General features: G+C 34.8%; 1 protein-coding gene and 1 long non-coding RNA gene across 2 annotated transcripts in view; one reads left to right on the forward strand and one right to left on the reverse strand.

Annotated features, from left to right (window-relative positions):
• Positions 1 to 456: 456 nt before the first annotated feature.
• LOC106162199 (uncharacterized) lies at positions 457 to 2,010 on the reverse strand. Its single transcript, XR_001238314.3, has 3 exons — positions 1,393 to 2,010; positions 892 to 956; positions 457 to 577 (listed from the first exon to the last, which is right to left on the reverse strand). It is a non-coding gene; the product is annotated as an uncharacterized LOC106162199 (long non-coding RNA).
• Positions 2,011 to 2,836: 826 nt separating this feature from the next.
• LOC106162196 (activating signal cointegrator 1 complex subunit 3) overlaps positions 2,837 to 26,837 on the forward strand; it is a 158,561-nt gene continuing 134,560 nt past the window's right edge. The window contains exons 1-33 of the mRNA XM_087001418.1: positions 2,837 to 2,951; positions 3,336 to 3,592; positions 3,786 to 4,330; positions 4,553 to 4,673; positions 4,843 to 4,898; positions 5,116 to 5,255; positions 5,565 to 5,706; positions 6,159 to 6,284; positions 6,517 to 6,717; positions 7,152 to 7,292; positions 7,660 to 7,824; positions 8,014 to 8,170; positions 8,451 to 8,542; positions 8,930 to 9,064; positions 9,431 to 9,622; positions 10,181 to 10,405; positions 10,867 to 10,986; positions 11,279 to 11,443; positions 12,139 to 12,225; positions 12,592 to 12,768; positions 13,020 to 13,245; positions 13,648 to 13,901; positions 14,227 to 14,395; positions 14,800 to 15,020; positions 15,305 to 15,390; positions 16,204 to 16,370; positions 16,917 to 17,062; positions 17,739 to 17,859; positions 19,600 to 19,742; positions 25,401 to 25,538; positions 25,912 to 26,032; positions 26,357 to 26,489; positions 26,624 to 26,749. Coding sequence (XP_086857544.1) covers positions 3,343 to 3,592; positions 3,786 to 4,330; positions 4,553 to 4,673; positions 4,843 to 4,898; positions 5,116 to 5,255; positions 5,565 to 5,706; positions 6,159 to 6,284; positions 6,517 to 6,717; positions 7,152 to 7,292; positions 7,660 to 7,824; positions 8,014 to 8,170; positions 8,451 to 8,542; positions 8,930 to 9,064; positions 9,431 to 9,622; positions 10,181 to 10,405; positions 10,867 to 10,986; positions 11,279 to 11,443; positions 12,139 to 12,225; positions 12,592 to 12,768; positions 13,020 to 13,245; positions 13,648 to 13,901; positions 14,227 to 14,395; positions 14,800 to 15,020; positions 15,305 to 15,390; positions 16,204 to 16,370; positions 16,917 to 17,062; positions 17,739 to 17,859; positions 19,600 to 19,742; positions 25,401 to 25,538; positions 25,912 to 26,032; positions 26,357 to 26,489; positions 26,624 to 26,749 — 5,288 coding nt within the window. The 5' untranslated portion in view covers positions 2,837 to 2,951; positions 3,336 to 3,342. The remainder of the gene's footprint in view (positions 2,952 to 3,335; positions 3,593 to 3,785; positions 4,331 to 4,552; positions 4,674 to 4,842; positions 4,899 to 5,115; positions 5,256 to 5,564; positions 5,707 to 6,158; positions 6,285 to 6,516; positions 6,718 to 7,151; positions 7,293 to 7,659; positions 7,825 to 8,013; positions 8,171 to 8,450; positions 8,543 to 8,929; positions 9,065 to 9,430; positions 9,623 to 10,180; positions 10,406 to 10,866; positions 10,987 to 11,278; positions 11,444 to 12,138; positions 12,226 to 12,591; positions 12,769 to 13,019; positions 13,246 to 13,647; positions 13,902 to 14,226; positions 14,396 to 14,799; positions 15,021 to 15,304; positions 15,391 to 16,203; positions 16,371 to 16,916; positions 17,063 to 17,738; positions 17,860 to 19,599; positions 19,743 to 25,400; positions 25,539 to 25,911; positions 26,033 to 26,356; positions 26,490 to 26,623; positions 26,750 to 26,837) is intronic.

The following is a 26,837-nucleotide window of genomic DNA, read 5'->3' on the forward strand; positions in this document are numbered from 1 at the left end:
GTGACAGGTGGGGCGAGTTCACTTCATTTGAGGGGTGACAGGTAGGACGATTCCATTCCATTTGAGGGGTGACAGGTGGGGCGAGTTCACTTCATTTGAGGGGTGACAGGTGGATGACCCCATTTCTTTTGAGGGGTGACATGCATGTTGCTACAAACATATTATTAAATATTTTATGAATAGATTGCAAGATTGTTAATTTATACTTTATATTTAAATTTAGTTATTCTTTCAGCGGGTTAGACCTTTAATGTCCAATTTAAAAATACATAATTACAAAGCTTAAAACCATTTCATTTTTAAATATCGCCAGGTTTCATAGAAAATCGTCATTCCCAAAATAAAATTACACAATTTTTCCAGATTGAACTTGAACATATTTTATGTAATATTTCCCCTTTTCCCATTTTAATATTGCTGTACTGTGGATTTTATATCAATATGACAAAAATAAGGAGGGATTATAGCAATATTTATTCGGATTTGATATAAGATATACATGAAATTGAGCATGATATATGTCAACCAAAGACCTTGTTGCTTGCAGGCCCACGTTGCACAGTTTCTCCGTGGGCTTCTGAAATGACAAAATAACGCATAGAAATTTTGATTCAACTGACATACTGAGATCATTTTGACTTATTTTAGAGAAGCGCAAAACATCTTATTTGAATATTTTCTTTCAAGAATATATGAAATAAATTACACATATAAACTTGGATGAAAGTACAATCAAGTTTTAATATACGTAGTTGGTCGTGTAATGGAGGAACAGAATACGGCACACTGGAGTCGGTAGTCAACCTGCGTAAACTTTCATATGTAAACCATCGCTTTATGAGCAATCGACATGTGCGTGAACGCGTGTTTTATTATATTAAAAACACTTACCTTACAAAAAGATCTTTGATAGCATGTCAATCTTTTTAAGCATAAATGGGTTGCCCAAGTGTAATCTGAAACAAGTAAGAGAACTTAAATAGGTATGTGGACCCTTATTCTTGTAGTAATAATAATAATGATAAAATGATGTATTTTAAAAATAGCTAATTTTGCCAAGTAAATTTAACAATCCATTACAGTACATAAATATAAACCAAAAGAAATAGGGGTCATACAAAGATTTCACACGTGCAGAATTTAATATAGCTAGTTTGAAAGATTTCAAGCAAACTTATTTCATCAATGGTCAGCTGATAGCACCATTTCTCCTGTACTTGTGTAGTCCCAAAGCATTGTAACCAACATATTCTGACATTGTGAGTGACATACAAGTAACGATGAGCATAATATTACAAGAAATCGCGCTACTAGTATCTATAATAAATTTTCTACGATTCTGTTGCACTTGTGTTTTCTTGAGGGGGTTATTGAAGAATTAGTGCTACTTACCATATACTTGCTTCTACGTCTTATAAAAGCTTAAACTTGTGAATTCACCACACATAATGTTGCGTCTTCGCTCATCTGTGCCCAACTGCAGAGTGAGTATTCAGCTTGCACTACGACGGGCAACTTATTGTTATGCAAATTACAACAGATTTGGCCCATTTTGGGTGAGAGGTTTTGGCTAAAACTGCTCACAAATGTTCACTGTCAAAATATTAACAGTACATATTTAATACAACTGAAGTCCACTTGTTGTTAAAATATACTACTTAAATACAAAAACTACTTTCAAAAACCATAATCGAATAAAGCGTTTTTATGACTCTGTCTGTATCTAAAAACCTAAGATCCACAGTATTTTATGTAATTAAGCCAATCAGTAGGAATAGTTTAATATGGGCAGGACAAACGGCTCTTTTCTATATAACTGTCGGCTACCCTTGTCATCCCGAGCAAAGTTGTATTGGTCACACATGATTTTTTTTTTTACTTTGATACCATTCTTTCTAAATATTATGTAGGCTTTAAAAGACAGAGGTTCGTTGAAAGAAACATTTTCAATTAACATTTGGAGTTTTCGTTTTGTATGATTTCCAATGGAGACAACAACGATTACGTGGCCATTTTAACATCTTTTCCCGAAAATAATATATTTGAAAATGGTCTTTGCCTATTTCTCCCTCTACCAAATTTTTTCGGGGCTCTTCAGCGGGCCCCGAACCACTCGTCCGTCATGCTTTTAAATTTGCTCTGTACATGTGACATCGTCCCATATCTACATATGCTCCCAATACTCCGCCTAACCCTAACCTTTACTTCTTGCTTCATGTCACATTGTGGGACCCCGGACTTCCATTTCAAGGACTACCATTCCTGTCACACATGTTCCACATGGAAAAAAATCCCACAATTTGTTTTGGACTTAAATGCATAAATGTTTTTCTCCTTTTGAAAATAATTTTATTTGGCTGTCAGACCTATTTCTTCACATTGACAAATAAATGTTATCGTTTAATATTAATTCTTTTGTGTTATCTCCCTTCAAGGCCAGTGGATCTTGTACACACAAGACGCGGACGAGTACCATTTCATAGAAATAAATATAGATGAAAACCGCTAATAACCTTTTATTCAAGTTCCTTTTAATCACCAACAGCCCACACCATGTCTGACCAGGTAGACTCCCCGTACGAAGTAGGCCTACTGAGAGTAGCAATTTTATTTTTAACTTAAAATTTAAGGGCGCAATCCTCTTATTTAAAACGGACTGGTTTATAATCAGTATATTCACCAGCTTTTTATGTATTTCAACTCAATGCGAAGAGGAGGCGTGTTAAATTTGTTAATCTGACTTCGTTCAGATATAGTATTTGCAGAGTTGGATCGATCTACGTAGAACGATAGTTTCATTGATTGGAAGTGAGCCCTAAGTGAAAAGTGACAAGTGAAGCACATGCGCAGATAACTACAATCTTAACTTCCGGTCTAGTTTCACCATGTGTAGGCAATGTTGATATCAGCAAGTGGGTGAGAAATTTGCCGGTTTCCATTTTGGATCTACGGTGAGTTTGGCAAGTTTGAGCATATCATTCAGAAATTGTTTGTCCCTCATTAAACTACTGAGACTTATTTACAGACAGCTGGAGACATTTATAGACACTGATCGGCAAAATCTTCCGAACATTTTCAAGATTGCGTTGTAGATGCAAATTGTTTGGCAGCTGGTGATTCAATAAACATAATAATGTTCATTTGCACTATCTTCTCCAAACCTTACCAAAGATGTATAATTATGAAATTTGCCTACGGGAAGGTCCATTTTGATAACGTGAAGCTTAATTTTCAGTTGCGGTTTATACGCTATGTTATTCCATCAAGCTCATTGATATATCATATGCTACAGTATTACCTGTCTCATACGTAATGCTATGATATTAACTTCCTAGTGAAACGATGCCTCTTCCACGGTTGACGGGCGCACTGAGAGCGTTCTCTTCTGTGTCTGCCCAAGATTCAGACACGGGACAGAATGCCGACTTGTCCTCAGATCTGGCAAGAAGAAGACAGCTGGCAAGAGAGGAGCAAGCTAAAGAGGGGTTGTCCTGGAAAAAACTGAATCAGCTTATATCCAAGCATGCTAAAGCTGATGAAAAAGATGTTAATGCTCATTTAAAGCAGCTTCTGCAAGCAGCAAAAACCCTGGGTAGGTATTACGAGACATTTGTGGGCATTTAAGGCATGCGGTCAACTGTGCTAAGAAGTTTTTGTACATACATTTACTAGTAAACACGTTTCCCATATGGTTTTAGAAGTTTTGTTTTCTTCTCAACTGGTGAACAAACACTAGATTCTTTGATTGATTCAGAATTTTTTCATGAAAATCAATCTTTTTGCAGTTGGCAGTGACTCTGATACAGGCACCGTAGAGGGTGCAGCTGCATTTCTTGTGGACACCTTCAAGACCACAAAAACAGTTGGACAAAGGGAAAGCTCAAAATTACGCAGTTTATTCGGTCACTTTCCTGCAAGTGCAGCGACAAGTGCTTGTGATGCAGTGAGGAAAGTGGTAGACCTTCTCCCAGACTATGGTCTGGAGGAATTAGCAACACCCAGCGTCAGTGACAAGAAAGCAACTGTTACAGGGATAGAGGAGTTTGGGAAAAACATTCATTTTAATGCTGACGCACAGCTGGAATCAAGCTTTTCAGATTCAGAAACAGATGATGAATATGAAGAAGAAGCTAACCATGAGTTCGATCTCAGGTACGGCATGGGAGAGGATGCGTCTCAAGCAGCAGGGTTAAGTTATGATGGCAACTGGTTACAGATGGAGGTAGCCAAAAGCTTTTCTGAGGACAGTGGGGTGTCAGTCCTTGATATCTGTGCTTCTGTATTTGATATACTTAGCTCTGCAAGATCTGATGAAGAAATTCAGAATGAGGTAACTGTCAGTAATAAACAATAGCATAGTGTAGTTCATGTCAGTAAAATACAGTTGTTTAGTATTAAAAAGGAGAAATTTTCTTGTTTTGTGAAGAAATAGTCATTGGTAAACATTAAAATGTATGATGTGACAATACTTTTTATACTTTAAGTAATGGATTGCAGCTTCTTTAAATATTAAAACATTGTTATTAAAGTTTTCAATTTTATTTATTTTCAGCTGTTTGAGCTTTTAGGTTTTGACAGATTTGAATTGATTCTGAAGCTATTAGAGCATAGAAAAGATGTTATTGCAGCAACTTTAAGCACAGGGACAGATTACATGATGGCAAAGAGCACAGGTGGGATAGATGTAGCAAGCAATTCTCTTTTTAAGACCAATAATTCAGACTCTCTCCTGTTAAAAAAAAAACATGGACTTTCTCCCCAAATGGTTATTTGCTTAATGAAAGACATTGTGTGTAAAAAGATGCACATGCATTTTCACTTTAGTTAATATTTACTTTTCAGGAAGAAAGACAGATCCATCTGCAAGGCCTAATTATGGTTGTCAAGTTACTATACAGGTAAGTGTATTACCATCACCCTTGAACAGATTCTCATCAAGGACAGTTGAAAATATTTAAAGGATGTAATTTATTAACTTCTTCATAAAACTTACAGAAAAAAATATTTAATATAAATATAGGGGCAAACATTTATGAACAGATTTTGTATTTATTCATTATTTTTTTAAATTTGCTATCAGTTAAATAAGTGGTGAATTAAATATTTTCTGTTTAGTCTGAGGGAGAGAAGCAACTTCGAAAGCAGCTGAGAAGGGAAGAAAAGAAAATGTCGAAGTTGGACAGCAAGAAGTTGCAAGAAGATGAACCTCTGATGCAAGCCCTGGGGTTTGATCCTGAAATATTGAGAGCACAGAGGTAAACAGCAATGAAAGACTATTATAGGCATTTTCAGATATGACAATGCAATCTAATCATGTGACTGACAATGAGGATACTGGAAGCTTATAAATCTGATGTGGTAATTTTGTGTCTTCATGTATGTATTATGGGGTGACAGATGGTTAGAGTTAGTTTAAAGGATTATACTTTTCATAGAGGCATTGTGCCTGTGTATGTTGTTTATATTTTCAAATAGATGTCATAAGGGTCATTTAAAAGGTATGAAACAGTTATATCATTAGTTATTGACTCTCAAGACTAAATGTTGATTTTTTTTTTGTTCAGGGAGCAGGCATTAATTACTGCAGCAACTGCTCCTCTGTTCTCCCAGAGGTCTTCAAGAGCACCAGAGAGAATTCAATACCCAAATGTTTTTGACAGTTTTGCTGAAGCACAACAATCATCTGCTTTTGTGGGAGGAAGCAAGGTAATTGATTAAATAGTTTGACTTCATAAGGGTAATTGATATTATGGTTTAACTTGATAGTCATGAGATCTAATTTGGTGTTGGATTAGTTGTATTATGCATTATGTATTATGCATAATAAGTTAAATTGACTTCAACATCAGTATTGGTTAAGGCGTTGATTAAATGTAACCAGATGACAAGTAAAGGGACAGACTTTAGAACATAAACTAATTTTGAACAATTTGTTTCCAAAAATTTCTAGTTTGGAATAAACCTTTGTTATCCATATTATAAAGAGATTGCTACCCACAACCATAAGAATTGGAATAAATGTATTTAAAGTACATATTTAAAACATTTGAGGTTAAATAAGATGTAGATACCTGTGTCTGTGATAGATAAGATCTCTTATACAGTCATTACTATAATGGTCCTAGAAAAATGTATTTATATTGTTATCATTATTATAGATGCTCCTACCAGAGGGCTTTGAACGAGTCAACTGTAAGATGTATGAAGAGGTAAACCTTCCAGCTTCTGAGAAAGCTCCAGTGAATGTTGGGTGTCAGCGTGTGCAAATATCTGCTCTTGATGAGGTGAGAAATGACTGTCAAAATCTGTGTAAGAATTTAGGCTTTTTATTTCAGACTGTTGTTGTGGTAGAGCAGTTGGAGAGGTCTTAATTAACTTTAATGTATAACAGTTATGGAAATGTCACTGAAAATGTAATAGATACAACAACAAGCATACATATTTAGTTTCTTCAATTATAAGCATGCAATAATAGGCATTATAACACAATAATCTTGAAAAAATGAACCTTTTCAGATTGCCAGGCTTGCTTTTCAAGGCACAGATTCATTGAATCGAATTCAGTCTGTTGTGTTTGATACTGCATACAAAACCAACGAGAATCTTCTGATCTGTGCCCCCACTGGAGCAGGGAAAACTAACATAGCCATGCTGACCATTCTGCATGAAGTGAAGCAGCATATTGACCAGGGGGTGATAAAAAAGGACGAGTTTAAGGTAAGGGATATCACAGTGTGCAGTTGGTAAGTTTAATCTATACTTGGTTGTTTTGACAAAGAAAAATAAATAATATAACAATTTATTTTTTCTTAAAAAATTTATTACTGATTTATGATTTTTTTTCTGAAATTGCCTGCTTACATGATCCAAAGAGAATATTCATATTTAAATGAAAGATGTAAAGTAATTTTGTTCATTAAAAGGAATTGGAAAGAAAGAGGGAAAATAATTCATGAAAATGCATTTCCATTATAACTATATTCTTATATTTAGATGTGCATATTCCTAGTAGGTTGCAATAAGCACTGAGAGTTTACTTTACCACATGCTGTGAACAAAAAAATATTAGCAAAATTTATAATTATTTGCCCTCCAAGTGGTTTAATAGTGAGATGAAGTAGACCAGTTTCAAAGTTTGTACTTCCTTGAAGGTGGTATATGTGGCCCCCATGAAAGCCCTGGCAGCAGAGATGGTGCGGAACTTTGGTAAGAGACTGCAACCACTGGGAATAACGGTCAAAGAACTCACTGGGGACATGCAGTTGACCAAGCAAGAGATCATGCAGACACAGGTGAGAGCTGCAGCAGTCACTGATATTGTATATTTATAAGGGCAGGATTCTTGCTCGATTTTTACATTCCCTTTTTCTTTATGTATAAAGGAGGAGGGATTAGAAAGAGTTTTGTATGAAATGAAATGATAGGAAATTGGGGAAGTTTAGTGAAGGGGGAAATCTTTTCCTTCTTTTATTAGCATTATTTTAACTAATTCTTTTTATAGATTGAAATAAATTAAGATGTGACAAGAGAATAGTGTCAAAGATATAGAGAAGATACAAAGGTTTGATATTAGTGCTAAACTTAAAACATGGAAATGACCTCATTTCATGGCTGCAATGATTATAAATATTAATATTATTGTTATAATTTGGTATTCAGATGCTGGTAACAACACCAGAGAAATGGGATGTGGTGACAAGGAAAAGCACTGGAGATGTGGCCCTGTCACAGCTGGTCAAGTTGCTGATTATTGATGAGGTCCACTTACTTCATGATGACCGAGGGTCGGTCATAGAAAGCTTGGTGGCCAGGACTCTCAGACAGGTGCTAGTGGTTATGACAAGCTTTTTTCTTTTTTCTTCCTTTCGTGGTACACATTATTTATTTTCTTTACTGTACATCCTTTTACCCCTTCAAAAATTTTACAATGTGATCCAACACAATTGCAGTGAATTCACACCAGTTCTTGTTATCAGAACAGGATAAATGATGTTCATATTATTGATAATTAAGGTTGAGACCACTCAGAACATGATCAGGATAGTAGGTCTGTCTGCTACACTGCCCAATTACCTGGATGTGGCTGTGTTCCTTCACGTCAACCCCTACATTGGCCTATTCTTTTTCGATGGGAGATTTCGCCCTGTGCCACTCAGTCAAACATTCATAGGTAGGTTTACAGCAAAAAAAAAAAAAAAAAAAAAAAAAAAAAAAACTACAGATAATTATGATTACAAAAAGCACAAGCCAAGTATCAATCCTTTATAATGTGTATGTGGTTTATTTTCTTCAAATCAATGTGATATTGTATTACTTGTATTGGAGGAGATATATAAACATATGAAACTGACTTTAGCCATTTGAAAATGCATCTATTGCTGATACCCCCATTGGATAACCTATCCTTTAATACCTTCAGCTTCTTCTGACTTGGTACCATTATTTTCCAGGTATAAAAAGCACCAACCGCATGCAACAGCTGCAGGACATGAACCAAGTGTGCTATGATAAGGCACTGGAGATGGTCAGGAAGGGACATCAGGTACTTTTATTTCTTTTATAAACTGAATTAATAGGTAGAAAGTTATTTCAGAAATATCTTTGTTTCTTAAAAAGTTTTCTCAAAATTTTTCATTGTTAAGCACTTTGTTATCTACTTTGTTTATTGTTTCCATAGGTAGAAATTTACCTGAAGCAGCTGCCACAACATTGGATTCCATTCTAGCTGATGTGTTTTTTCTTCCACTTTGTCAATTAGATCCTACATCTTTTATGTATCTTCTTGGCTCCCCCAATGTATCTAGGATACTTTACAGCAATATTGTCTGTTTTGGAGCACTATTGGCTCATAGGAATGACTTACAAAAATCTCTTATTGTGGACTCCAATGCCTTGTTTACAGCTTTGACCTTTTTATTGTCCCTTTTAGGTGATGGTGTTTGTCCATGCCAGGAATGAGACTGTGCGCACAGCTATGTGTCTGAGAGAGATCTCAAAGAACAATGGAGAAGCTGGCTTCTTTGAGCCCGAGACAGGGCCAGCCTTTGGAGATGCCTTGAAAGCAGTGAGTTTGAAAAGTCACTGGTTTAACAACAGTAGTTATGGCAGTATAATACATCTTGCAGTATGAAAATGAGTGTAAAGAGTGATGAATCAGTCTTCTTTAATGACATAATGAATCTGTTTTAAAATAGACCAGTAATTGTTGTAGTGAACTTCTATGCATTTATCATTAATTGAAGTGAACCTATATTTTTGGTCTGAAAGTGACACCTAACTGACGTTTTTATATAAAATGCCCCCTCTCCCCCCAATCTGGATAATTTGATAAAAGGTTGAACTTGTAATTTCTTAACTTCAACTCTGAAAAATTGGGGAGGGTAAAAATAAAATTCATTCACACTTCTTCTAAGTATGTTTTTTCCTCCAGATATCAAAATCCAGAAACAAACAGTTAAAAGAACTATTTCCTGATGGCTTTGGCATTCACCATGCAGGGATGTTGCGCCAAGATCGAAATTTGGTGGAGAAATACTTTGCAGCAGGTCACATGAGAGTGCTGGTGTGCACAGCAACACTGGCCTGGGGTGTCAACCTACCTGCTCATGCTGTGGTCATCAAGGTAGGTGTCTTAAAAACTGGGGACTGTAGCACAAAAATGAAACTTTTGAGGCCTATTTCTGATAATAAAATTCGATAGCCAGCTGCGTAATGTCACTTTTGTGATATTGGTATTAGTGTGATTCATGAGGGATTGTCCTCTAAGAATGTAGCTAATGTGCCTAGATTTGCTATTCTCATCTCTGACAGTAAAAAGCCACTGTTCAGACAATCACACTTTGCTGTGTTATTGAAAGATGTAAAAAAATGTTAGCAGCTTGTAAGATTTAACATAGAAGGTTGTAATTCTTTGCAGAGACTAAGACATTAATTGTTTTGTGAAACAGGTGCATAGGTTGTAAAACCATGCCAACTTACTGCCTTGTGTAGGGAGAAATTATGAAGAAATGATCTTCCAATAATAACAGTTCTTCAAGTTTAAACACTTTTTAAAGGTCATTAAAGACATCCTCCGGTTTAATGTTTATACTCCAAAAGATCAGCTAAGGAATGTGACTGGACGTTTATGCATTATGTTTGAACACACAGTAAAAAAAAAAAAATTCCCCTTTGTCTCCAGGGTACTCAAATTTATGATGCCAAGAGAGGATCATTTGTAGACCTGGGCATACTGGATGTAATGCAGATATTTGGGCGCGCTGGACGACCCCAGTATGACAAGTCTGGCCATGGCACCATCATTACAGCTCATGATAAGCTGTCTCACTATCTATCCCTGATGACGAGACAAAACCCCATAGAAAGCCAGTTCATTGGAAGCCTGACAGATAACCTCAATGCCGAGGTAAGGGCATATGGCAGTTATCACTTTAGTGGTTATTGATTTTGTTGATGGATTACTTGTAATAGAAAATTAAATTATATGAAAATTGATCAGTATTGTCTTTGTGCATACATAACTAGTACCAATCAGAAGAGATTTTTACATTAAGAAAACCTGATTTATTTGTTTATTTATTTTTGAAATATATTGTGTTGTATTAACATTGACATCTGATATTTAGTTTTACTTCAGTGTTATTAATTTTGTAGGGTTATATAATTTAACTTGTAAACATGGTATTTGAAAATCTTTCCTGTTTGTTAGAACTGTATTTTAGGGTTACGTAAACAGGCACATGTCTAAACATGTAACATGTTTTGTTGCATAGGTTACTTGCTGGAATTTTTTTAATTTTTATTCCATTAATTGGTTGTTCATAAATTCTACACGTTAATCTAGATTCTAATTATTTTTTACTACAGATTTCTCTTGGCACTGTCACAAATGTGGATGAAGCAGTGAAATGGCTGAGCTATACCTACCTGTATGTTAGGATGAGATTCAACCCACTTGCCTATGGCATTACTATCAAGGCAGCACAGGTTAACAGTAGTGTTGTAGAAATAAGAGCTTGTTATTAGAAAGTAGAAGTAAGAGCTTGTTTTTATGTTTCTAATGACAACCCTTTTTTATCTGTGGTGGACACATTTTGTTGCAAGGCGTAGTAAAACAACTTGTTTGTTCTTGAAAATCTGTTTCTTTTTAAGTAGTATTCATCAATTTATTGCTGCAGACAAAAAAATTAATATACTACATGACAAGGTGAAGCCAAAAAGAAAGGCAGTTTAAAGAGCCAAGCACAGAATCTAAATGTTCTCATTGGTTTATATATAGGATGACCCTGGTTTGGAGAAACATAGAAGAGATTTGATAGTAAATGCAGCCAAGCAGTTAGACAAGAACAGGATGATCCGGTTTGAAGATGCTACAGGTTATTTGTTTGCAACTGACCTTGGCCGAACTTCTAGTCACTTCTACATCAAGTATGACACTGTAGAGGTAGGGATGTTTTCTCATTTAAATAGGCATGCGTGAAAAACATTTGCATATACTAGATATTGTCTAGGGCCCAGCTGTTATATATGCCCTTGAACAGATCATTCAAGGCACACCTTCAAAAAGCATGGTCGGACAGAGTGCAGAGCTCAGCTTTGTGAATGCAGCAAGACCAGGGAATCATTGACAAACTGCCCACAGCAGCTGACCAGGTGGTCATCGCTAGGATAGTATCATCTTGGAATAATGTGTCATTTGAGACAACTAGAATCATGAGGTCATGAAAGAGGGAGTCGATCCAAAATGAAGTCCCAGAGGTTTTGAATGATAGTGATGAGAATGGCGAATTTTTGGTTTTGATTATGATGGAAAAGAAGTTGCTGACTTTGGCCACATAACCAAGCAAAGGAATCAAATTTGTGCATGTATTTTTTTTTTGATATATTTGTTTTGAGAATCTTCCAATTACATATGTATATTGTAAAAGCTACCTATTTTAATTTTTTGATTGAAATTTCCTGGAATTTGAAATCTTCATAGCATCTGATATTGACTGTTACAGGGTAATAGAAGAGCTGAGCTCTATCTATGATTTGTTTTATTAACTTGCTAATTAAAGTAATTCATTAAGTTCAGAAATCAGAAGAGACTGTGAAATTTACACAGGCATTTCTTTCTTCATTAAACTTCAATTTCAGGTTATAAATGAGATGTTGAAGGCCATCATGACAGAGGCTGATGTCCTTACCTTGGTGTCAAATGCACAAGAGTTTGAGCAAATCAAGGTACAGGATAGATGTAGTGGATTGCCTAACCTATCACTTATTTCAACCAGAGAACTTTTGATTCTCTGCCACATTTAACTTGACATTGAGACAATCTGCACAGAGACATACTTAAAACTATTCTTAGCACTTCCTGGATAGCTAGAATTTTCACATTTAGCAGTCTTACTTATTGAAATACTTCTTATGTCTTTGCAGAATAAGTGTTGTCAAATATAAGGGTTGTGTTTCTGACATTGCATAGCAAAAATAAAAGGAAAGAAGTTCTAAACAAAAATACCTCCTAGCATAGTCAAACCCTTGTGGTGGTTGTTCTTGTTTGATTGTTGGGCACAGTAATGGAGATTATGTTTTTATAACTTTTAGGTTCGTGATGAAGAATTAGACGAGTTGGATTTTCACCACTTGGAGTCCTGCCCTCTGCCTGCAGCGGGAGGCACAGAGAATACCTACGGCAAAGTGAACATTCTTCTACAGACCTACATCTCCAGAGGGAACGTGGACAGTTTCTCCCTGGTGTCAGATATGAGCTATGTAGCACAGGTCAGCCAGTGAGCGTCATTCAAAGTGACCAGTATTGTGTAGACTTTGCCATAACAGATTTATATACCTTTTGCACTATTCTGACTCCCACCTCTGCTTTTTTTTGTATTTTAAGGTGAAAAATAACATAGAAAAAATCTGTTAGATTGGAATGTACCTGTATGGTGTAAAATGGCTTGGTCATGGAATTCATTTATTGATATCTGTCATTAAGTTTTTCCTAGCTGTAAGTGAATACTGTGCAATTTCAGAATGCGGCTAGGATAATGAGGGCTCTCTTTGAAGTGGTCCTGCGGAAAGGCTGGCCTATTATGGCAGGTCGTATACTTGCTATGAGCAAGACCATAGACAAACGAATGTGGGGCTGGGAGAACCCCCTACGCCAATTTTCCATCTTGACCCCGGAAATTTTGCATAAACTGGAAGCCAAGAAGATACCCATTGATAAATTAAGGGAAATGGACTCTAAAGAGATTGGCATGTAGTATTATATATCATTAGAAATCGTGAATCATTGTTTAAAAGGCAAAAATGATATGTAGTTTAATTTTTTTAAATAGAAACTTTAAAAAAGAATGTTAAATTACTTTGCATACAATATATGAATTTTTAAGTCTGTTGAGTCCAAAACAGGTTCTCTGTTTTTTATTCATTTAATTGTAGAATTTGTAAATGTGTGTAAGTGATGATTTAGAGAGGTTGCATTAACTTGATGTTATCCTCACCGTCTTCACTGAGCAACTGGAGGTGACCATAAAATTTGACAGATTCACATTTGATTAAGAACTTAGAGGATGACTCATTCAGTTAATAAAGCAAGTCAGCACAAAAAATGTTTGATGATAATTTTTTTGACACATTTTGAATATCTTTTTCCAGGTATTTTAATCCACCACCAAAGAATGGGTCCCGTGGTGAAGAAATGTGTCTCTCAGTTTCCCACATTGGGATTGGACGCCAGTATTCAACCCATCACCCGCACGGTTCTCCGTGTGCGTCTGACCATCACTGCAGAGTTCTCATGGAGTGACAAGGTCCATGGGAAGACTGGGGAGCCATTTTGGATTTGGGTTGAGGATCCAGAGACCAACCACATTTACCATTCTGAATACTTTATGATGCACAAGAAAATGGTAGGTCTCCCTGTGTGTTACTGATACTGAAACCAATTTTAAACAGTTAGGAATGTCACCTTTTGTCTGTTTTTAGTAACCATAGTCATTCTGTGCTTCTTGTACAACAGCAAGTTAAGGCTCCTCAGACTATGTATATTTGGATTTTAGCATACAAGAAGCAAATTCTAGCTGTGGAACAAATAGAAATACTCTAGAATGACCTATAGACAAAACCATATAGTGAATTTGGACCATTCCATTCTTTGCTGATATATATAACAAACGTAACTTGTGCTGCACTGTCAGATATCAGCATTACTAATAGTTTTCCTGACATCATTAGGTAGTGACAGAAGAGCCGCAGCAGCTAGTGTTCACCATTCCAATCTTTGAGCCTCTGCCCACCCAGTACTATGTACGTGCAATATCGGACAGATGGATAGGGTCAGAGTTCACTAGTGCCATATCATTCCAGCATCTGATTCTTCCTGAGAGACATCCTCCACATACAGGTTATTTGCTACATTTGATTTGGTTTCAACTTTATCAGTAGATATCAATTAGTAGACTCTAAATTATGGAAAAATAATATTATTGCTTTATACCATATTTGGAATCTGTATTCCAATCCAAAATTTGCCAACATGAATTTTACTACGTTAAAAAGTTATATATGTCCAGCATAGACCAATTTGAATACAGTAGACATGAAAGCTATCAAAAATTTGAGCTATTTGTACAGTGAGCCAATTGTTTTTTGACAACTGATTAAGAACAGATACAACTCATAGATGAACATTAGATTTGATAAATGCTTAAGGAGATATTTTGTAATATAAAAAAAAATTATCTGATGACACTTTATTTTAAATGAGATTTTTGTCTTATTCATTTTGAAAACTAACTTGCATTCCAGACCTGTTAGATCTGCAGCCTTTGCCAGTCTCTGCACTCAATGACCCCCAACTAGAACAGATGTATTCATTCAGTCATTTTAACCCAGTACAGACACAGATATTCCACACCCTGTATCACACAGACTACAATGTGCTGCTGGGGGCCCCAACAGGCTCTGGGAAGACTGTGGCAGCAGAACTAGCCATATTCAGGGTGTTCAGAATGTACCCAAATGCCAAGGTAGACAAATTGTGAAAACTGCAACAGTCAAAAAATATTTAGTTTAACTTATTGCTGAAAAAGTAATTATCTTAGGAAGTTTCCTAGTTGAATGTGTAATAGATTTTTTTTGAGATTCCCATTTACAGGTTTTTAAAATTGTCATTGGTTTCTAAGGAAGCCATACAATAAACACTTTTAAAGCAGACATTCTTCACAAAATCATGAATCATTAAATCAAGTTATTCAATTGTTTTTTTAGTTATATGTGAGCTTAAAATGATGCTTTAACTCTTGTATTTCAGGCAGTCTACATTGCCCCATTAAAGGCACTGGTCAGAGAGAGAATGGAAGATTGGAAAGTCAGAGTAGAACAAAAACTGGGCAAAAAGTAGGGCTTTTATATATAACTTCACTGCATGACTTTAAGTTTGACAAATTCTCCTGACCCCATTCATATTTCATTCATCATCATCATCATCATCATTTAGAGCCTATAGTGTTCCACTGTTGGACAAAGGCCTCAGCATGCTTTTTCCATTGTTTCCTATCCTGAGCCTCAGATTTCCAGTTTGGCCAAGGTTTCTTCTTCCACGATTTCCAGTAGTCATCTAATTCATCCCTCCATCGTTTCACTGGCCTTCCTCTTTTTCTTTGTCCATACCTTGGGGTCCATTCTGTAAGCCTGATTGTCCACCTATTGTCCTTCATTCTTTTGACATGTCCTGCCCACCTCCATTTCATTTCTTTAACTGTGAGCAGTACGTCCTTCACTTTGGTCTGTTCACGTAACCATACATTCGTTTTCCGCTCTCTTGGATTAATGTTCAACATAATTCTTTCCATCTTTCTCTGAGCTACTTGTATAAATATTGCATATTTCATTGCTCAAGCTTTATACCTTACCTATTCATAAGTCTATTGTAATTACCCATAAATTTCTACTACCATAATATATCTGATTTTGTTTGTCAAAAAATGTTCTTTAAACTTCATGATTGTGTTATCTGAAAAGGACCATAAGCCTGGAATGAAATATAATTTTTTTCTGTGATTATCCAAATATTCAAGGCCAGTTAAGAAAAATAAATTTAACATTTTGGAAGTTTACATGATTTCACTGCTATAATATAATTTATAATATTATAGACAATAATAACTTTTATAACATGAATACAATATTAATAAGTTTAAATGTTTTCAGGGTAGTGGAGCTAACTGGAGATGTGACTCCGGACATGCGAGCGGTCAGTAACGCTGACCTGATTGTGACTACACCAGAGAAATGGGATGGCATCAGCAGATCCTGGCAGACTCGCAGTTATGTGAAAGCTGTGGCTCTATTGGTCATTGATGAAATTCATCTGTTAGGTATGTTTTGATCTTTATGCATGTGTTTTTTGATAATTTGATAAAAAGGAAAAAGTTTCTTTATAATTGCTTGACTGTGTAAAATATAAACAGCTAGCCTGAAATTTAAGCCTCTTCTAGAGCTATCTGAACTCATTTTAAACTATGACTCACTGATTAAGAGCCTAATCAACATTTTTCAAAAGCTTACACCTCCATCAAAATATTCATTGGGTTAATAGGAGATTTGTTGATTTTTTAGATCAAAATCTGACATACCTTTTGTTCACAATTTGACTGCTAGATGTCCCGTGAACGCATTCCAAGATAAACATATATTTTACCATCACTTTAAACTTGTACTAGGATTTCAGTTTCAAGAATGCCACATTAAAACAAGCAAAAAGATCTGTAAAATGTGTAGAGTAATTGTTAATGCATAAGAATGTGTAATTTTACTTAGTATTAATTAAATGTTTGTTATGATGCATTTATCGTATCAAGTAAATGAATTATTATTATTTTTAATTAAAAATTTATAATTTTATTACTATATATTTATGATAGGTGAGGACCGTGGTCCAGTGTTGGAGGTCATTGTGTCTAGGACAAACTTCATTTCTTCTCATACAGAGAAACAAGTGCGGGTGGTAGGTCTCTCTACAGCACTGGCTAATGCCAGAGATCTAGCAGACTGGCTTGGAATTAAACAGGTAAGTTGTGTGTGTTTTGGATAGTTATACCTGACAAAGAAGGACTTGAAGGCTGTCTTTTTTAAGGATTGAATCATGACCTAATTCTTATGCTGAAATGAGGTGGGAGTCACGTTAGTGCAACATTTGCTGAAAATGTGCTTAAAATTTTCCCTAACTTTTCTCATCTTGCTATTAAAGACCTTTATATTAAGTAACGATGATTCAAAATTATTTAATATTTTTTCATTGTTATTAAATAGGTTTTCTTTTTTAGTATTTTTTTTAGTATTTTTTTTAGTATTTTTTTAAAGTATTTTTTTAGTATTTGAAATCCTGTTTTTACACCAGCTGTTTGAGATATTACATCTCAAGATATTCTATGGCCACAAAAGTATTGAAGCCAGGAACATTTTATGATTATTTTATTTGCTACTCTCTCTAATTGAAAAAAATTGCCAATGTCTTTTTTTATTTTGGCCAAATGTTATTAGCCATTGTGAAGTCTGCACTACACATAACTGATCATTTTTCAGACTCAAAAATGTACAGTACAGCATGACTCTATCATTTAGCAAATTTTAAGGGCTTTTTACAGTAATGGGGATTAAAAGATACTATCCAGAGGTTTATAGAAGGATCAAATACCATTGCTAGCATTTTTAGCCTAGCAACAATATGCTTCCATCTTTTTTAGGTTGGCTTGTTTAACTTCCGCCCTTCTGTGCGTCCAGTGCCCCTTGAGGTTCATATCTCTGGGTTTCCTGGAAAACACTACTGTCCAAGGATGGCAACCATGAATAAACCAACTTATCAAGGTGAGGAAACACACCTGTTGTCTTCTATTGCATTGTTAATGGCAGCAATGGTGTTCAGCAAACAATAATGGTAATGTCACTAATGCAGCTCTCTGAGCATCATATGAGGTGGTGTGACATGGTTTGAATTTGTTTACTGAACTGTCTTTTGCAAGCAGAGGACATAATTTTTGCAAAGTATTGTAAAATATATTTTTTAATATTAATGTAAGTATAAGCACTGGTCTCAAAGGGATTGCCTCAAATTAGTGAGGGTGGGCAGGCTAATAAAAAAAAACTCATCCTAAGTAGACATTAAATTACAGTGTTGGATGAGCTTTTTTGTAATGAAGTGTTCATATAATGGCCTGTCTCTATATGTAATGGTAAGGTCCCCTAATGCAGCTTAGCTAATATATGACTTGATCTTGGCTTCAAAGAATATCCTTTTATTTTATTTTTTTAAGATCTCTCTTATGCTGTCTACATAGCCTCAGTCTGTTAGTAATAAGAGTTATGTATAACATTCTGCATGTCTCAAAACTATTTTTGCTTGTAAAACTGAAATTGGACAAACAAACAAACAGAATCTGATATTTTCACAAAGTCAAAGTCATAGCAGGTATTAGACTGAATGTTAGACAAGTTACAGCCCGTAGTATGTTTAATTACTTTTGCTTGTTAAGAATGCCAGTATACTTTCTCAGTAAAAGACTTTGGGGAAAAAAACAGTGGGGTTTGTATTAGTTTAGCTAAGTTGATGTTTTTTTATGAATAATGTTGTTTTAGTATTGTAAAATGGGGTGTGTTGTACATATTTTATTCATTGTTTCCATAGAATTTATGTCTCCTTGATCTAAGCTAATTGAATATAACAGCATGCAAAATCATGTAACAAACACAAGTATGATGTTCGAAATTTGGCCGATGATGGCCGCATTTATTGAAAGTCCCAGTATTAAAAGAAATGAAGCGGATGGATACTAAACGCTGAATAGTGTTAACATAAGACATAGAACATTTATGTGTGGGCCTGAAATATCTACATATAAAATAAAATTTCCAAAGAGGTATTACCTAGTTGGTCTGAAATGCTCAATAAATGAACTTGATCAATCAGATTTGATTCTTAAAACTTTTTATGTGCATAGCCATGCCTTTGTTATACTCCCAATCATAATTTATGCCTTTGTTCATACATTTAAACAAGGCTCAGCTCAGTGAAATCGTACAGAGATAAATAATGATCATGATGTTTATAATGAACATTTGCATGAAGGCTAATTAGTGGGGAATAGTGATAATGCTAACATACATTTATGTGATATATGAGTGCTCAGGCTGTTTCCTTATCCTCATAAGATATCATTAATGGGACTATTTATGCCTGAGGGTTTCCTCTTGTCCTTTGTTACATAAGAATGCTTATGGAAGGTGTAGCAGGGTCTATAGTAACAAGCTGTATTGAGGAACCTTACCTTTACATATAGAGACAGGCCATTACATGAACACTTCGTTACAAAAAAGTTAATCCAAATTGTAATCTAATTGCTATAGAGAACCATTATAATTTATGATATATAATTGATGATTTAAGATAAATTGAAAGTTGTCATGAATTAGTAATTATCCAAATGATGATCTGCCTCTAAGGTACTTGTTATTTTGTCAAGAATTGTTTATAAGTCTCTGATTTTGAGCATTTTGTATTCACACTGAGAAACCCCTTCACTTACATTTTATGTTGTCACTTGTTTTTAGCTGTGAAAACCCACTCCCCTGGTAAACCAGCTCTCATATTTGTATCATCAAGGAGACAAACTCGCTTGACAGCTCTGGATTTGATTGCATATCTTGCAGCTGAGGATAACCCCAAGCAATGGTTGCATATGCCAGAAATGGAGGTGAGAGAGAGAGAGAGAGGGGGGGGGGCAGATGGACAGAATGATAGGATATTTTTATTAATGGGTTTTTACATATTATGAACTTATTGACTCACATTGATTCATCGCCGTAGGCATTGTTTTAGATGTTATCTTAGTAGCAGCCATGTGATGTAAATGTCCATTTATAATGGCACATGAGAACCCCTTAGGGAACTCTCATCGATGAAATATTGTGTATATAAAATTATATATATATGTATACTTGTCATCTATGCTAAAAGCCCTCATTGTGCGGGCAATAGGGCATCAATGCAGAATAGACATTTTTCAGCCAGGATACATGAATCAAGATTAACATTTTAGCTACAGATAGCAAGGTGTGATTTTCCGAGATGGGATTAAGAAGGAGTGTTGGAAGACCAAAATTTATCATAAATTTTTCTTCATTTCTGTTTACCCTGCTGTTGGTATATCTCCTAATGGTTACAACTTTTGTATTGGAGTCGGTGTTACAGGCACCTCAGTCTAGCAGTAGACTAGCACAAACAATGGAAGAACTGGAAGAATTGTTGAGAAATTCCACCAAAACAGAGAGAAAGTTTGACAGGCTGCCTGATGTCATAAGCAAAGAACTAGATATAAAAATGAATCTTGCAACTTTACAGCAAAGTGTTTCTGTGGGTCTCCATAATGGAGAACTTGATCAGAAGAGAAGAGAAAAGCTCACAGAATGGAAAAATGTTATTATGAAGAAGACAGCAAATGTTCAAGGCAAGGACTTAACTCAACAAGCCACCTTTTCAAGTTTTCATCAAAGAGACAAAAGCCACAAGAACCCAAAAATGACAACTCTAGTGAACAAATGTCCAGAGATTGAGACCGATTTTCATGAGTTTGATATTGGTGAATTACAACCAGGTGTAGCACAGATATTTGATAAAGCTAAAAAAGATTTCAAAATAAGAAGTCCTTTAAAGTTAACAATTCATGCCTATTCGGCTTACTTAGATCACAGGAAGTTGGAAACAGTTGGAAAAATTCATATAAGAATATTTCTTTTACAGCCACGCAATATGAAAAAAAAGCTTTCATTCTTTTGTGAAATCAGCACAGAAAAAGGAACCTTTACTGCACCAGGAACATTTTATGAGATGAGTGAAAATCACGGAAGGTTATTTGGAGTTTTTATTTTAAACTGTGAATTTTCCAAGCAAGTTTTGGACTTACAACCTTGCAATGTGTCTGTTGTGTCCAAAGTTGATGGGAACAGGACCAAAACACATGTTACCATGCCTTTAAGATATGTTTTTCCTGTGCCGAGGCAGTTGGATTTTGCTGTGTGTCTCCCGCCAGTGTTTGGTAATATCCAGCCAAATGTTTTTGTGGAATTTTTTGAGTTATCCAAGATTTTAGGAGCACAGCATTTTTATGTGTATGACTTCACTTCTTCAGAGAGTGTTCATAAGGTTTTTGATTACTACAAGAGACAAGGAGAACTCACAGTTTTAAAATGGAGCTTACCAACTAAAGCAGGTTCGTTGACATGGTACAAAGGTCAAAGTTTAGCTATAAACGACTGCATGTATCGAGCAATGGGCAAGGTTAAAACATTGGCAGTGAACGATTTAGATGAATTTATCATACCTAGGGATGGATCAACGTGGTATGATTTATTGGAGGGCATCAGCACTCCAAAAAGCTGCGGATATTGTTTTGAAATGTCCTTTTTTAGTCCCAATAAGGAAACTGTCCTGCCAGATACCATGTTATCTCAGACAGTTCTTGAAAGAAGCAATATGACCTGTGGGTTCAGAAGAAAATGTTTGGTTCACCCAGAGAAAGTGTATGAAAAAGGAATACACCATATAAGCAAGCAGATTGAAGAGGACTACATTCCTGTTGCTGTCAACAGTTCCTTAGCTCTCGTTCATCATTACCGAGCTTGTAAAAAATTCAGAAAATTTCAGTGTAGAAATACTACCACAGATGAAACTGCATTAAAATACAAGATGGATCTTGAAAGGAATTTCCATAGTACCTTGTATGAAATAGGATTGAAAAACTCAAGTCCACTGCATTAAGCAGTATCAGGTGGTATTCACATACTGTTGTGTTGGAAATTTTAAAAAAATCAATGTAATAACCACCACAGCTGAGACTGTACCATTGAAACATTAGAAAGATCTTAAGCACAATTTCCTTAATTAGTACTTTGTATGAAAAATAGGATTGAGAAACTCAAATTCACCATATTAGATAGTTTTTTTTTTTTTGGGGGGGGGGGGGGGTTCAAGTACATTTCTGTCTTATATGGTTAAACTGGAAAAAAATGAATTGCTGTAATACATTACAATTGTTCATTATGGTGTCTTATCATTTGTGATGCTAGCTAGTAAATTGACCTATTGTGAATCAGTCCTCTTCTGCCACTAATCCAATCATTGTGCACTATTTTTACAGAACCATCTTGCTTGTAAAATATACAGTCCTTTCCCACATTATACAGCCTATTTCCTATGGCAAACACAGGAGTGTTTTAGAGCAGGTGTATAGAAGAAAAGAAATTTGAGGCGAAAAAAAGGAAATGGCTCACGTTCATGAATCTTTGGGGATTAATTTTAGAAAACAGAAATAAAAGAGGCCCAATCATAATTCAGTCAATAGAAAGAAAAAGAGGGCCTGTCAGAATAGACTTCACATGCATTGTGAAGTTCTCATTGCTGATTGTACATGAATTATTAATGAACCCATTCAAATTCAGTAGCTGTGTGTGGTTTTCATTTAAATGCACAATTATTCAAGTCTGCAGCCCAGCATTATGCAATTATTGTTTTTGATAGATATATGATAACATGTTTTTTCTAGTGGATGTTTCCTAAAGCGAACAATTGATTTTTTACAATATTCCCCCATCTATTTATCCAAATGTTCATTTCCAAAAATAACCTATGTTTGAACAAGCATACACAAGTGATTACAAGGTCCATTAAAATTAAAAAGAGCTGTTGTTAATGAATATAATTGGTCATGGTTTTTTTACCATCTTGTTGGATTAGTTGGGACAAATATTGTGTAGAATAGTTGGAAAAGAGAACATAAATTATTTGGACAATGTATGGTTTTGCCACAAAGCAATGCTCATAAATAAGACATGACAAATGACCAATTTTGTAATAGACCACTATCTTATAGAATAAAAGAGGAAACCCAGACAACCTTTCTGATTAATGTCTGCCGATCTCAGTACAGAGTGTGGAATTTTCTATTTTTTTATTGAATGTTTGAAAATCTGGTCGTGATATCATTTATGACAGTGACAGATTCATTCAGCAGTGTTAATAATAATAATAATAATGGTAATAATAACTCACAACCTGAAGATTAAAGTTCAACAAGAATGTGCCTAAAGGATTATGGAAATTACTCATGAAATTTTACGAAAAACAAAAAATACTACAACATTATATTATTTTGAATGAAAATAATTGAAAAGGTATTTATATTTGTGATACAAAAATGATGTTTTGTGAGTAACTGAGTAACTATTAATCTTCAAGAAATATTAAAATAGTAGGGTGTTTGGAATTTTTAATTAATTACCATTCATCTTTACCCTGACTGAACCCCCTTGGTGATGAACTAAAACTGCTTCCCCCCTTAATATTGTGAGGAATACCTTGTAACCCTAGGCCTATTTGATGTCACATGTTGGACAGTGCATGTTGATGGGTCATTTATGCTTTGTGACGGAATACCACATGCTTTATGGAGATTTATCTGATGTTGAAGATATAAAGATGCCTGATTTATTATTTAAGCAGAGTTTTGAATTGATCTTGATTATAGTTTTTTTGTTCATGCAGATAAATGAAATATGCATAGATCACCACTGCCAGACTCTTTCATATGATTAGATGATAGTGGTGTGGAACAGAAAAACATTTGGGGAATTATACGTTGTAGTTGAAATAATAACAATACAATTAAAGAAAATGATAAAGAAGTGCTTCACATTCCAGGAACCTATTGTTTCTTGAATATATGTAAGAATTGACAATCATATACCTGCTTTTTATCGGTATTGTCAATGTGGGTAGTGCTATCAATGGAAGTTTTTGTATTACTAGTGAAGAGTGTAAAGAGTCAGTGAAATCTTCTCCTTAGGTTGTATATATTATACTTTTAGTGTTTGGAGAAAGTTGATTTCTTTTTGTTATTTTGGCCTGTATTTATAAATATTCAGATCTTGTGATTTACATTAATTTATGATTTTATTTTTAAAGTTAAAATTTATTCTCTGATAAAGACCAAATGAGATTCTAACTGAAAATTTTTTTATCCAGTTTGTTAATAAATGTCACTGACATTCAGCTGATTATTCATGAACTTCAGTTTTTCTATCTTGTATTGTTAAGACAAAAGACCAGTATTTAAAAACTGATCTGGAAAGCATGTTTACATTGTGGAAAATGTGGTTTTGTGGAAGACAAGATAAAAATATTTTAAATCGTAATCAAAATCTGTTTGAGGGAGTATTCTGCACCAGTAAGTTACCATCTTTACTTCTTATGGGACAAAACGCAAATGCAAATGTTAATCATATATCAGAAAAAACTGTATTTCTCAATTTATTTGCTTTCAAAGAAAATATTGAAAAAAGTTCAAAAGCAATGTGCATATTCTGTAGTAGGTGCAGTGATATTCAAATGCAACAACTTTATTGTGAAAGGAAAGTACCTCTCTCTTTTTCTATCATATTTACAGATGTGCTATTCTCTCTCCTCACATAACTTTGTTACATGGTCATTACAAATGGGCACAACTGCCACAATTGGTGAACAGTTAGTTTGTCAGCAGCAATAGGATAAAAGATGTTAAATATTGAATTGATATACATGATGCTAATGCACACTCCTGTTTGCTAGCACTTCTGCTTTTTTCAAAGAGGGAAAAAATTCAATATTAATTATTGTCGCTATTTGAAAATGAAGGCTCAAGTGCCAACATGAATTGCTGAGATATGTGCTTAAAATGCAGTTTATCAAATTTACTCAACATGTTTTGTTTTCATAGCTAGTACAAATATGACAGAATTCAATGTTAGGAAAGTTTTAAAATTTAGCAACTGAAACCTTTATCACTGATGAGAGTCTAACCATTTTAGGCTTAAATAGCTGAACTTGGATAGCTGACACCGTTAAGCAGTATAATGTTAAAGCATGTAATAAATGTTTGACTCTAATAAATTTAAAAGAAAACCCCAAAATAAATCTGATTGTTTTTACCTTTTCTGACAATGACAAAAATAGACTGTATAAATATATAAACTAATTTAAGAATTACTGAAAAAAGACCAATTACAAGTGTCTTTTAGGGATTTTTTGCACTGAATGTTTTGTGAAACAGGCTCCTGAAGATTTTTGATAACCTGTCAATAGCCACAAAGTGTTTGAAAGTGTTCAAAATAGCTTTTTAGAGTAAATTTGAAATTAACCTTAGTCTGTCATAAATTCTCAGCTGTCTTTGCTTAGGCCAATCTTCAACTTAAAATTTGTAAAACAGGCCTAACACTGGAATAGTACCTTGTATCTGTTGTCAGGGGAGTAGAAAAATTATGCCATTTTGGTAAAGTGTGTTATTTCCAGTTTATTACCTGTCATTACTATTATCTTCTAGATGGAGAACATCATTGTTGGCATCAGAGACAGTAACCTAAAGTTGACCCTTGCATTTGGCATTGGTCTGCACCATGCTGGACTGCACGAAAGAGACCGCAAAGTGGTTGAAGAATTGTTTGTGAATCAGAAAATACAGGTTTGTCCACATGTAGAGAATTTAATGAGGCCATTAGTGTTTGTACTTAGTTTTTTTTCTTTATGGAAAAGTTGTAATGGATTGTTCTCATGTAAACATGGGCATTGAGGACATAAAGGTCAATTGTCCTCATATTTTGATAATACAAATGACTGTGATCCTACACTCACTCATGGTTTTTGATAATAAAAGTAGATGCAATTTATTTAAAACATTTTTTGCCAATATTTTAATTGGTTTGTAAAGTCTTTGATGATAAGTTATTTGGAACATTTTGATCATCAGTATATTTTAAATAGGTAAATCTCCATGCATGATAATCAGTATTTTTTTAAAGATTCAGTTTGAAAAAATTGTACTTTTTTTTTCTCAGATACTGGTAGCTACTAGCACTTTGGCATGGGGTGTGAATTTCCCTGCCCATTTAGTGGTTGTGAAGGGCACAGAATACTTTGATGGAAAAACGAGGCGATATGTGGACTTCCCCATCACTGGTTTGTTTTAAGTTTACCTCACATTGTGATCTGTCAATTTCCTACAAATTTAAAATACACAACCTATTCTGATATTATAATTATTCTATATTTATCATGTTTGGTTAATGGTTAATGTTTGGACAATGGATTTCAGAGGATGAAACTTACTAAATGTTATCCTGTTATACATTAGAAAAAGACAACAGCATTGTTAGAGCTTCTGAATTACCTAAAATAGTGGCTTTGAAAGGTAATTTAGTAAGTACCTCATCCCACCCCTATTTATATATTAGTTGTCGCATTACAGTTTATGATGTTCATTCTCATGCCTCATTTTTCCAGATGTGCTTCAGATGATGGGTCGAGCAGGCCGACCACAGTTTGATGACAGTGGGAAGGCTGTCATATTGGTCCATGACATCAAGAAACACTTCTACAAGAAGTTTCTGTATGAACCATTTCCTGTGGAATCAAGGTGTGCTTATTCGTTGTCCAACCTGCTATACAGTTAAATGCTTACTAGAACTCACATTATTTTTACTTAGTAGTAGTAAACAGTAGTAATTGTTGTAGCCTTTTTTTTTTAAGTTTTTTTTATATTTTTTACAGTTTGCTGGAGGTTCTGGCAGACCATCTAAATGCAGAGATAGTGGCAGGGACTATTTCATCCAAGCAAGATGCCATGGACTACATTACCTGGACTTACTTCTTCAGAAGACTGGTGATGAACCCAAGGTGAGTAAGAATATACTCAGATACCCTCATGTTCTTTTATGATGAAATTTTGAAATGTTTACAGGATATTCTTAATACACCCATCCCG

The sequence above is a fragment of the Lingula anatina genome, chromosome 1 (assembly GCF_051362555.1).
Source record: "Lingula anatina isolate TDL-2025a chromosome 1, LinAna3.0, whole genome shotgun sequence".
NCBI classification, from domain to species: Eukaryota; Metazoa; Brachiopoda; class Lingulata; order Lingulida; family Lingulidae; genus Lingula; species Lingula anatina.